General features: G+C 38.1%; 1 protein-coding gene across 2 annotated transcripts in view; it reads right to left on the bottom strand.

Moving 5' to 3' along the window:
• map3k1 (mitogen-activated protein kinase kinase kinase 1, E3 ubiquitin protein ligase) overlaps nucleotides 1–13520 on the bottom strand; it is a 98072-nt gene that overhangs the window by 41641 nt on the left and 42911 nt on the right. The window contains exons 1-4 of one of the 2 annotated variants that reach the window (XM_087270054.1): nucleotides 8279–8627; nucleotides 8043–8193; nucleotides 2104–2316; nucleotides 276–470 (exon numbers count right to left, since the gene is read on the bottom strand). In XM_087270054.1, the coding sequence (XP_087126180.1) occupies nucleotides 276–470; nucleotides 2104–2316; nucleotides 8043–8186 (552 nt within the window). In that variant the 5' untranslated portion in view covers nucleotides 8187–8193; nucleotides 8279–8627. Of the gene's footprint in view, nucleotides 1–275; nucleotides 471–2103; nucleotides 2317–8042; nucleotides 8194–8278; nucleotides 8628–13520 lie in introns of those variants that run through there. The other variant, XM_087270053.1, reaches the window with a different exon arrangement.

Genomic DNA, 13520 nt, shown 5'->3' with positions numbered 1-13520 from the left:
TGTCTTAAATACAGTGTTAAAGACTAATTTCCTTTCTGTGCCAAGCAGAACGGACAATAAAGTTTAAACTAAACTAAGGAGGAAAGAAAAGTTTTAATGAAATTGAGTGTAGTGAAAAGTATATTAGATTCTGGAAAGCAGTGAACTTAAAGTAAAACTTTCTCAAAACAAACACTGATAGAGTGCGGAATAAAGTACAGTACAGTAAAAATAATCTGTACGGTCAACACCTCGTGTCATTATTTATAAATTTCTGGCACAGAGATATGGCATACCTGTGGACCAATGAACACCCTGAACTTGTTGTCAGGACTGTCTCCGCCAATCAAGAATGAGTTGGGTCCTATTTGCTGGAGCAGGTACAGGCGCGCCCTCATGACCTTGTTGACCCTGCGGCTGGTCTCCTCTGGACTGTATGGGGAAAAGCCATCAGGGGAGGGAGCTCTTCGAGGAGGGGTCACACGTCCACTCTGCCAAAACACATCAGCTCCATGACAAACAGATCGTGGGTAAAATACAAAAACATTTCTTATCTACAGTCTTAAGCAATGACACAAAAAATGTATATATTTTGCAATATTTTAGTATTTAAAAAAGTAAATGTTAACTTGATTTGGGATTCTTATCCTTTTTCAGATTCTGAAGGTTAATGCCCACTGAAATTTTCGCACGTTAAACAATTAATTCAACCTCACGTTGTGAGAGTCGTATTGACACGCTGCCTCAGAAATTTCCGTCCGTCATAGAATTTTTTGGAATTGGGTTCAATTGGGTTCTGGTTTTCACATTCTATTCAGGTCCACCATATAGATGAATTTATGATATTGATAAATGTTATTTATCATGCAGCAAAAAAAAAAAAAAAATGTTACTGGTGCACCATTTAATACTCATCTCTGTTAACTGTATTCTTCACTGAATTGGCCTTCTCTTCAATCACGTCGACAAATTCATTGGTTTCTGTTCACTTACAAAACTGTTATTAGAAAAACTCCACTATATTTACAGTCACTTCTTTACATTCAGGACACATGTCAAAATCTGCGCTCTAATTTTTTTTATTAACCTTTGCATACCCAAAGTTCGCACTTCATTTGGTCGATACTCTTTCAGTTTTCTGCTGCTGATGCTTGGAATCCTCTGCAGCAGACCTTAAAGCTCAGCACTTTCATTCCGCTATCACCTTTTAAAAATTCAATCCAGTCAATAGTTCAAGATCACTGTGCTTGTTTTTAGTTTTTTTTTACTGGTTTTATGTGTTATTATCTCCATTCGTGAAATTGTTATTGTATTGTATCCCTACTGCTTTATACTGCATCTGCTTTTCATGTTGCCTCTTGGCCAGGTCGTCATTGTAAATGAGAAGTGGTTCCCAATTGACTTACCTGGTTAAATAAAGGTTATTATAATTGAACTGAATGTAGACCAAGGGTTATAATAATATTCATAGTTATATTGATATTTATACATAATCAAACTACTGTGCAACTTGACCAAATAATAAAATATTTTAGTATCAGTTTTGCTTTTGTAGTTTGGGCCCAAACAAATATTTAAAAAACCCATTGTTGCAATTGCTAAATAAATATTTGTAGAGTTTGTAATTGATTTATTCTTTGAAACCGTAATATTAATTTATGCAATGCTTTGATTTAAGTAAGGTTAGTCACAGTCATAGCCGTAAATGCAATGATACTAATAATTGGCATAATTTTTGTCTGTGCTTTGGTTTTTGGCCTTGGTTGCCTCTTTTTCAGATTCAAGAATTTTCATTTTAATGCAGGCCTAAAGTAAATGCTAATTGTTTCCAAAATTCTTCAGAATATCTTTTTGTATTGTGTTCGACTGAAGAAAGAAATTCCTAAAAGTTAAGAGGCACTTGAGTATAAGTAGATGATCAAATTCTCATTTCAGTGAAGTATTCCTTTAAAGGTTTCATAAAGTGACTAAAATGTTTTTGCAAGAGTTATAAACGGATCTCAAGTACCCAAAAACTGCCATTTCTTTACATGTATTTGTTTTTCTCATTACAGAGAGGTGATCTAAATATTTGTGGCTTAAAAAAATGCCTGAATGCAACAAAAAATTAAAACAAAGTCTCACGGGCACTGGTGAAGCTCTCCGTCTGCGTAGGCCAGGAGAATCTGGCTTCCCAGCAGTCTTTGTGGAGGACGATGATGAGGAGGAGGAAGCGGCTGAGAAAGAGGAAGGTCCGGGAGACGGGCTGCGTTGACCTCGGCTCTGGGATGAAGAAGAGTTGTGACTGTCACTCCCGGCTTCAGTGCCGTCGGCTCTCAGAGGAATGGGCTTCACAACCTGAGACCACAACAGAAAACATCAGCAAAATCATCCTGCTTCCTCTGCTTTCATTCTGTACAGCAGAGATTAATCAGATCACTCAATACATGGATGATGATTGATGGAAAAATCTGACACTGACACAAATTTCACCAGATGGCTTGAATAACTCTATTTTACGTTATTTTGGGGAGTCTAAAAGTACCTGAAAACAGAAATTAAGAAGCACTTTCTAGACAAGCAAAAATATTGCTCTATCTTTGTAAAATTCCTAGGTCAAAATTAAGTATTTTTTTTCTATAAACAAGCTAGATAATCTGCTACAGGGATTAGTAAAATAACTTTAGATATTTGGACCAGAAACAAGACAACAATTAAGTAGGTTCAAAAGTAAGAACATTATTTTTTGCAGTGTAAAATAAAACACTGTATAGTCTTCATCATATAAATAAAGATAATCCTTGTTTTAATGTCATAATAGACAAAACACATCTTTAAATGTCAATTTATTATGCCTGGATGTTTTAAACTCACTTGAAATGCGTATGGCCACAGGCCTTTAAATATATGCAAATGATAAACGTTCCCTCTATTATGGTCCAACATTGTAGCGACTCTAAAAATAACATATTTTGAGGCTACTTATAACTCAGACTCAACATTGCAGATTCTGCGAGCTGATTATTGTGGTATTGATGCTGAAACGATGTATAAAACGGTGAAAATCATCCTATTTCCTCTGCTTTTATTTTGTACAACAGAGATGAATCAAACCACTCAATACATGGATGATGATTAGAGCTTTAAAATATAAGAAAACTCTGATATTAAATTCCACCAGATGGCTTGAACAGCTCTATTTTACGTTTTTCTGGGAGGTCTAACAATACTCAGGTAGAGAAGTTAAATAATCACACTGTTTCAAATCCAAATATCTATACAAATTTATAAATCAAGAAGCATTTTCTAGACAAGCAAAAAATACTGCGCTGTTGAAAGATTCCTAGGTCAAAATTAAGAGATTTGTTTTTCTTTAAACAAGCTAAACAATCTGCCACAGGGATAAGTAAAATAATCTTTCGTTATTTGGACTAGAAACAAGACAAGACGGTACGAAAGTAAGAACATTATTTCTTGCAGTGCAAAATAAAACACTATATAGTCTTCATCATATAAATAATTAAAGACAATCTTTGTTTTAAATGTCATCATACACCTTTAAATGTCATAATTTATTATGCCTGGATGTTTTAAACTCACTTGAAATGCGTATAGTCACAGACTTTAAAATATATGCAAATGATTAACGTTGCCTCTACTATGGTTCAACTTTGTAGGGACTCTAAAAGCAACGTATTTTGTGGCGGCTTATAACTGCGAGGTGATTATTGCAGACATTGCGATACCGATGCCGAAACGATGTACTGCACAGCCATTATGATGATGATTTTATTTGAAAGCTTCTGAAAGTCTTGTTAATGTTTTGTACGACTGCAAGCTATTAGTTAAGTGTGTAGCTGCAGTGAGGCGCTCAGTGTGAAAGTCCGTCCGCATGGTCGATTGTTCTGACGGTTATATAAGGAATGCCGGCTGCACTCAGGAGGTGGCTTTCCACTTCAAAACCTCACAGTTCCTGTTTCCTAGTTCGACCATTCTCAGCTATTTTTGGTAACTGGGCATCTGATCCAATGATTTAAAGGGATAGTGCACCCAAAAATGAAAACACTGTCATTATTTACTCACTATCCACTTGCTCCAAGCCTGTTCTATTTTCTTTTTTCTATTGAACACAAAAGGAAGATATTTTGAAAAATGTCAGAAAGCAGCGACTTTTATGGTATTTTTGGTTTGTACTATAGAAATCAATGGCTAACGTTCTTCACAAGATCTCCATGTGTTCAATAGAGGAAGTTTAGACACATTTAACTGTGAGTACAGTAAACGTTAGGGAAATTTTCCTTTTCGGGTGAACAATACCCTTAATCATTTACAACAGTTAACAATGGTTAACTAATTCAGATTTACTTATTAAAAGTAGTCATGTAAAAATCAGTCATTTACAGAAGAATCAGTAGTAATGGCATTTGAATAAAATGTTAGAGAAGCATGCCAATGGGGTCTAACTGGATACGAAAGACGTTAAATAAGAACTTTAAGTGCAGAGGGTTGGGATTTGCGTAATACAGTTATTCTGAAATAGGGCTGCACAATATATCATTTCAGGATCGATACATCAATGTGATTATTCGCAACAGTCACATTGCAGGATATATGCAATGTTAAGTTTGTATAATAATTGATCATTTGCATGCGTTTTTTTTCATTCATGGAATTTTATAATGACTTTAAAAGCATTCAGGTGTAGGAAATTGTACCATTTGTGACCTTAACTACGATAAATTTTACTGAATTATTTTTATCCTTCAGCTACTATACTTGAATACTGTTAGACTCGGGAAGTGTTAAAACACTTTATCTCAATTGCAGTCGTAATCTTTTATCGAATACCACGACCTTCCCTCTCCCCTCTAAACAACTTTTCCTCACTTCTGGTCACATGGAGTGCCTTTGGGGTGGAGCTATCAATGTTTGTTCTGCCTTCATCCATTCGTCCAACAATCCAATAAGGATAAAATCACGCACAATCTTAAAGGAGCAGTAGGTGATTGTCTTTAGAAACATTTGTTGTTGTGCTGGTTGAAAGTCCGACATCCCTCATAAGGGATCCAATAAGCGATCAGCAAAAACATGCTGAATCAAAACTTTTAAAAAACCTGAATCAATATTGGAGTTACCTTTGCACGCTGGAGAAAGGATGACATCATGGCTGAAGAATTTCTCATAGACAGGTAATGTTCTGTTTTAAAACTATTTTAGCTTCACGCAAAGCAGATGTTGTTGTTACAAATGGGTTATATCTTTACAGTAGTGTTGTTCAGCCACTAAAATCTTCCAGTGAAAGATTGAGAAGCCAATTTAAGTTTAATAAGGTCCTTTTACAGCATCGAAAATGTAGATTTTAATTAGTTTAACAACAAAACACAAGTAAATAACGCTATTCGCCTAGTCTCTCCCTATATTGTTTACCATGCAACTCTAAATATTCACTCTGAAATAGCATGTCAGTTGGGCTTGGAGTGTAATTCCTGTACGCCGCCGGACAAGCACTAGTCGCTTTTAACACTTGACAGAGGGTTTCTTTTGTGTGTGCTCCTGTTTCAAGAGGCATGGCTCTGGACAGCAGGGGAGGGACTGTGATTAAGAGATTTATGCTAAGCTGTTAGCATTGCCAAAGATCACCTACTGCACCTTTAACTTTAGTTTCATACTGGCTTTCATTTTATTTTGGGGTTGGTTTTTTTAAACTAAGCAGAAATGAAAAAGATTACTTTATATAAAAACAAAAAAAGGTGTGAGGGTGACTATTTCTGTCCAACAAGTGAGCATCAGAAGCGTTTCTGTTACCGTAGTAGTGCTGTGCGCTATTTGTTCAACACTTTAAGGTGACGTGCTGACAGACTGACTGACTTAAGGCTGATTTATACTTCTGTGTCAAACTCCGGCGTATGCTACGGCGCTGACGCATAGCCCTTCGTCGTGGCCATCACTGACAAGCACCTCTCAAAAAATGTAACTACACGTCGCAACGACGCATAGCGCAAGCTCTGTGATTGGTCGGCTTGGTAGCGCTGACGAGTCTGGGTGGGGCCGAGAGTCGCGTGAATGGTGCGAGCCTGATGGAGCGATTGGTTAGTGTAGAGTCCAGTGAAGGAGCTCCGGATGGAAAGTTTTGTTTCGTGTTTACCTCATAGTTAAAGTTGTTGCAAGTCCGCCGGTTCCTGCCTCAAAATGAGCGAGTTTGAGCCACTTGTACATCCTCACTGCCAACTAGCGTTTCGGAAGTGTAATGCAGACCAACAGACACAGCGCGCAGAAGTATTAATGCACAGCTCCGCACATTGCATGCGCCGTGGGTTACACCGGTCACTTGATGCAGAAGTATAAACCAGGCTTTACTGACAGGTGCGCGATGCCTGAGGCCAGCAAACACGACATAGCTTTCAGTTAAGATGAACACAGTTTCCATAATTATACTTTATTTATAGATAAAGGTCTGTGATTCTGCATACAAAGACTTTAAAGTTATCTTGCTGGAGTTTACTGCCATTTCACTTTACTTCAGGACGCATTAATCCCGCTCTCTAGGGCTATTGGAGACATTCAGAAATATTCCTAGCAAATCTAATAAATGTTGAAGACATACACAGAACATAAACGCACTAAATCGCACTTAAACAGTGTTTATTTGAGAGCCCACCAGAAGATCTGCGCTTGATAGCGTTTGAGCGCGTGCACGAAGTTTGGTGCACGAGCAGAAACAAATCGGCGCGCAAGCAGAGATTGGCTTGCTCATATTAGCCTTACATAATTGCTAACCCGACGTGTAATACTGCGCTCACCACATTTTTCCTTTTGTCATTGAAATAACGCCTTAGGTAGTTGGTAGATTTGTGTAAAAGACCTGCCGCCACAGCTGGAAAAAATCCTAGAGAAAACACTGACTTCCATAGCAGGAAAAACAAATAGGATGCAAGTCAATGGTCACAGGTTTCTAGCTTTCTTTAAAAGATCTTCATTATTGATCAATAGAAGAAAGAAACTAACATTCAGAAGTGAGAAAACAATGACAGAATGTTCTTTTCTGGGGGAACTATCCCTTTAAGGGCCGATAAATATCAAGAAGTGATTTTGAATGTTAACTCAGCTCATCCTTATGTAAAAAACGATTGGGTATGAACGCCTATATAAACGGTGATGATAAGTGCGAGCAAAAAGTGACACTGACTGCACACCAAGATTAAAATACATCCTTTAAAAGAGCAACTAGAAGCAACCGCATGATTTGATTCAACAAAATAGTTTTCCGCCATTTGTTTATACAGTATCTCCTCCCTATTAATTTATTAATTATTATTATTTTATTTTAATATATGGTGTATGTATATTTTTGGACCTATACATTAAAAGCAACCAGATTTCCAGGTTTAAATGGTGAATTAGACTTCTCTTCTTTTTTGTAAAACAGTTTTTCTATAGTTTCCCAGAGATGGGTTGCAGCTGGAAGGGAATCCGCTGCATAAAAACTTGCTGGATAAGTTGGCGGTTCATTCCGCTGTGGCGACCCCGGATTGGTGAAGGGACTTTACAGATTATCATTATATATTGATGTATGTGTTTGCATATATATATATATATATATATATATATATATATATATATATATATATATATATATATATATATATATATATATGTATGTATTTTCCATTTTTTTTCTCTCTCTCTCTCTCTCTCTTTTCCCATATATGCAAGTGGGTGTTTGTGTATCTATGCCGAATTTATGATTATAGTAGACTTTGCTTGTTAAATTATTTGAGAGCCATTTGAGATGTTTAAATGAGTCATGTGACCGTAGTACTGAAAAGAGACTCAAGACGCACCTGATCACTGTTACCCTGATGAAGGCAGACTCCTGCCGTAACACGTAGGTTTTTAGAGATTTAGCCATGTGAATAAAGGCTTTTTAATTTTTCACTATTTTCGAGTGTCTTGGACTGATTCTTGTTACGGTGTACATTTTATTTTAATTTCTTTGTTGCTTAGTTTTGATGTTGTTAACTTCTGAAAAAGCAAAATGAAAATAAATCATTCAAAAAATGGCCAGGGTTTTCATGGTGTCCTACCATTGGTCCTCTCCTGCTCCGCCTCTCCAGCCACTCGCTCTTCCAGGTGGGCATACAGGTGGCCTTGAGCTTCTCTCGGATCAGTCGCTCCTCAGGCCGGTCCTCCATCTTCTGCAGCCCGCGCAGAGTCTCCTTGTTCTCCATGTCTCGGCTGCAGAATGAAAAACAGAGTTCATATTGGTGCAGTGCTTACATGCACAGACAGAGGGCTTTCAAAATAATTAAGAACATATTACTTTGACAAGACACTGCATTAAGAAATAAGCTCTTTCGAGAACAACTTCCCGACTAATCCATCGAGTTTCAATTCACACGAGATTAAAATCATAACTGATGGTCTCATTAACCGTCATTAAAGTGAATGGTGGAAAATCCCCCGAACCACCACCCAGCAGAGAGACGGAAAAAAAAATAAAGTGGAGGGAGCCTGCAGGATGTGGAGCGTCTGTGTCTTCAATGAGCAGCAGGATCACACTCCAGTCCCTTCAGCTCATTTGGTTCCTCAATACGACCCAGCGAGGGCTGAATAACAATAACAACCCAGGGACAGGAAAGCCAGACTTCCTGTGCTCCCCCAGTCAAATCGAATGAGGAAGTGCACTGACGTCTCAGCAAACTGAAACAACAGCTACTATTTAGCAGAACCGCTATCTGCTGACCAGCTGATTGTTAATAATGACCACAAAGCATGACAGTAAAATTGGCTAAATCTGCACAAGCAATGCTGTAAAAATGCTGGTAATAACAATTCACTCCTCTTTTAGTTACAGCACAGGGTTTTATCAAACACAATCAAAATAATAAAGATTCTTTTTTGGCTAATGGTTTTCTAAAAGATACTAATCACTATTTAACATCTTCAAATGGACACCGTTTTGTTGCTGGAAAATTTTTCACCGGGAGGAGGCCTTGGGGAAGACGCAGAACACACTGGAGGGACTATGTACGGCTGGCCTGGGAACACCTCAGGATCCCCCCGGAAAAGCTTGAGGAAGTGTCTGGGGAGAGGGAAGTCTGGGGTTCTCTCCTAAGACTGCTGCCCTCGCGGCCCGGCCCCAGAAAAGCAAATGGACTGCTTGTGTCACTAAAACTAAATCTTTGCTCACTTGGCAATAACATTTATTTTATTCACTTAATTCTTTACCGATTGATACTTTTTTGGTTATACGTCATTTCTGCAATTAATTCTTTATTTAATTTTCCAATTTACATTAACATGCATCTTAAAGTAAGCATATGATAAGTGCTTTGTACTGAGACAACTATAGAATACAAAATACAAATTTAATTTTACAAATTACAATAAAGTACCATTGCTATAAATTCATTCATACATTCATTTTCCTTCAGCTTAGTCAAACTTATTATTTATTAGTGGTTGCCACAGCAGAACAAACCGCCAACAAGTCCAGCATATGTTTTATGCAGCGGATGCCCTTTCAGCTGCAACCCAGTATTGGGAAAAACCCATATACGCTTGGATTCACACACACACGCATACACAAAGATTACCCAATAAACCTATAGTACATGTCTTTGAATCGTGGGGAAAACCTGGAGGAAAACCACACGAATACAGGGAAAGCAAACTCCACACAGAAACTCCAACTGGCCCAGCCGGGGCTCGAACCTGCAACCTTCTTGCTGTGAGACAACAGTGCTAACCACTGAGCCACCATGCCACCCTAAATCCAATCAATTAATAGTACGAGAGTTGTCGTTGGGGTGGTTCCTTTATAAAAAGTACACATTTGTACTTGAAGGGTCAATATAGGTAGCTGAAAAGTATTAGTACCTACAAATTTTAAAAGGGTCACTTTTGTACTTTTTAGGTACCGATATTTACCCTTGAGCTATTGATATGAACCTTTTAAGTACAAATTTGTACCTTTTGAAAAGGTACCACCCCAGTGACAACTTGCAATACTTATTTCTGAGAGTGTACAGACCACATGTAAAGCATGATTTCTTTAAAAGATTACTCATTGATATGGGATTATATTTCTCACCTTATTTAGATCTTTAGGGCAAATTCTTGCCTAACAAGAACACACAGGTCACATTTAAACCTGTAAATTAACATTAATAAAATAGAGAAACTATTTAAAAAACCTTTAAAGGCTTAACGAGGTTAATTAAGTTAACTAGGCAGGTTAGGGTAATTAGGAAAGTTATTGTATAATGATGGTTTGTTCTGTACACTATCAAAAAAAATATTGCTTAAAGGGGCTAATAATTTTGACCTTAAAATGTTTTTTCCTTTTTTTTTTTAATTAAATTTTTTTTTTTTATTCTAGCCGAAATAAAACAAATAAGGGTGTTTTTACATCTGTGGTTCGCTTCATTTGGTCCGGACCAAGCACATAAATGATACATTGTTGCATCTTCTGCCGTCTTTGGGTCGTTTTCACACCACACTGCTGGCTTTGGTCCGAACCAGTTGAAACTAACCAAAATGCAGTCATCTGACAAAATCCACATCTCTCATTGGCCAGATGTTGTTGAACATATTTCCTAAACTGCTTTTTGATTGGTCACAATTCACATGCAGGAAAATGCCAGTGAACTCCTGCAGATAAACAAAACCTTTTACTCTGGAGGGACGACTGCGCTGGCTGATTGTATCCCTGCTTTAGAAAAACTATACATTACGAAAATGAAGCGCGGCCGCGGCTGGAAAACAGTGTTTAATGCATCGCTCGTCACTTCAGCAGGAGGCGTGAATTAATTTAGCTAAACTGCAACATGGCCATCTTACTCGAAATATTACCAACGATCCATCAGGTAATGTTTTCCCCTCTCTCTCTCTGTTGGTAAAACGCTGTCAACAAATATTTTTCCTCCATATCCCATAATGCACAGCGCATCGGCCTACGGCAGCGGAATTAGTCCAAAACGCGCAGTACTTTTTGCGGTTGGACCTGTTTTAGTACGAATCATATTCTCATCACAAACAAACCGCTCCAGGGTTCGTTTGAAAACGTACCGAGACCACCTCTTTAAGCAGGTCTCGGTACGCTTATTTGGTCCGCTTTTGGTGCGCACTCGAGTCCGATTGCTGCATTCTCACCTGCCCAAACGAACCGCACCAAAAGGGGAAACGAACTCTAGTGCGATTCAATCGAACTAAATAAGGCAGGTGTGAAAGCACCCTAAGACTTTCTCCAGAGAAAAAATATTATCAGACATACTGTGAAAATTTCCATGCTCTGTTAAACATCATTTGGGAAATATTTAAAAAAAGAAAAAAATAATCCAAAGGGGGGCTAATAATTCTGACTTTAACTGTATATATTTCACCACATTGCATACAGATAACCTACTTGTACTATCACAAACACGAACTCTCACACTCGCACTTCACGTCTTTAACACAGCCCAAACTGCAACACTGTAAGCGTGCAAGAAAACAACAGAGCAGCTCACTCCCACACTAGCAAAAGCAGCTCTCACGAGCCCGAGCCAGCCACACAGAAACCCGATAGCAGGAATTCACCATCTTCACTTTGAATGAGAAAGTCGGTGGTGGCCAACCCCTGCCTCTCAGATAACAGCAGTCCCACAGTGCCATGGGGCAGGAACAAAGAGGCATTGTGGGCCACGCAGGTGGGATGTGGAAGAGCCAGCGGCTGGGAATCCATTTCAAGACTCCACGTAAGCCTAGACTGCGGGCCTGTAGCTGTGCACACCCTTTCTCATGGGCCGCAGCGCTCTCAGCACTCGGGTTACTGCGAACACAATGAGCACATCTCTGCTGGAGGGGCCGAACGCTTGGATGTCAAGGAAAGACTGCAAAAACACATTCGACTAACCAGCACTCGGCATGGGTAACTAAACTAGCTGTCGAGCACAAAGAAATGGCCACAAACAGGGTTTCCAATCTTACAATGTCCTAATCAGTTGCCTTTGATAGTAATGCATTAAATACTGAGTTACTCCCCCAAAAAGTAACTAGTTGCACTACTTTTTTTATGGTAAGTAATGTGTTATGTTACATTTGAAGTAACTATTGCCTTACTTTTTCTTATCTTAAGATTTTTTCTGCCGTTTTATTTTTTATTTTTTTAAATAAGCTCAAATAAGCTCAAGACTTGTTACTAACTGAAGCTAAGCAGGGCTGAGCCTGATCAGTACCTGGATGAGAGACCGCATGGGAAAACTCAGCCTGATCTCACGAGAAAACGTAAGTATTTTACGTTTTGGCAGTTTAGTAGCTAATTCGTACGAATTCGTACGAGTTCAGTCGTAAGAAAATGTACGATTTTAAAAAGGAGGTGTGGCACCTAACCCAACCCCTAAACCCAACCGTCATTGGGGGATACGCAAATCGTACTAAAATGTACGAATTAGATCGTACGAATTTGTACGAATTAGCCACTAAATGAAAAAGTTACGAATTGCCGTGAGATTGTGTTGGAAAACTAGGTGCTGTTGAAAGTGGTGTTAGCAAGAACTTGTGGTCTGTGTGAGTCCTAATGCCCCAGTATAGTGAAAGGGACACTACACTGTCATTGTGCGCTGTCTTTTGGATGAGACATTAAATCGAGGTCCTAAAAATGTCATGGCCCTTCTTGCAAAAAGTACGGCTGTAACTCCGATGTCCTAGCCAAATTCCCACCATTGGCCCTGACCAATCATGGCTCCATCCACCGAACTGACTCAATCACTACCTCTCTACTCCATCAATAGCTTGTGTGTAGTGAGCGCACTGGCGGCGTTGTCCTGTGGCTGCTGTCGCATCATCCAAGTAAATGATTGTGAAGCACTTTGGGTGTACATAAATACACATAAATACACACGTTATATTACTTTAAAACAACACACTTTATAACCTTCATTTACCTTAAAAATAACAAATAAAAAATAATAATTTAGGGTAATGTTATCTTCTGAGAACTTGAAGGCTCAGACCAGTACCTGCTGTATATACAAAGAAGTTTATAGCAATGTGTTTACTACTTAAATTAATAAAAAAAAATTATATTTGAGTTTTTTTTTTGTAATTAAGTTTATTGATTTTACATGTCAGCGGTCACAGCATCTTTACACTTTTCTTTCAATAAACAAAACAAGATCCACTCCTCAACCCCCCAAGCCCACCCTGAAAAACACCCACCCACCCCCCTGTGGTGCCAAAGTCCATGCCATCCCACAATATCATTGCAATCAAGACAAATAAAAGAAAAAAAAATTACATATAGATATCCATACACACATAGTAATACACTAACAATATTAAATAGAAACAGACTATCAGAGATTTAGATTCAAGTTGTTACTTTTTTTCATAAGTAATTAGATACTCGTTACTTAGAAAAGTAATATTACATAACTTGCATTACTTGTAATGCTTTAACCCAACGTACACGCGATAAATCTTTTCTTATTACTCGATGTGAATTTCTTATTAGATTTTGCACCAAAGGGTTAAAAAAAAGAGAAAATATAATAATAATAATAATATTATATTTGATTTAC

The sequence above is a fragment of the Danio rerio genome, chromosome 10 (assembly GCF_052040795.2).
Source record: "Danio rerio strain M-AB ecotype USA chromosome 10, GRCz13ab, whole genome shotgun sequence".
Taxonomy (NCBI): Eukaryota; Metazoa; Chordata; class Actinopteri; order Cypriniformes; family Danionidae; genus Danio; species Danio rerio.
The sequence above is the reverse complement of the archived record's forward strand: the minus strand, read 5'-3'. Positions and strand labels throughout refer to the sequence as shown.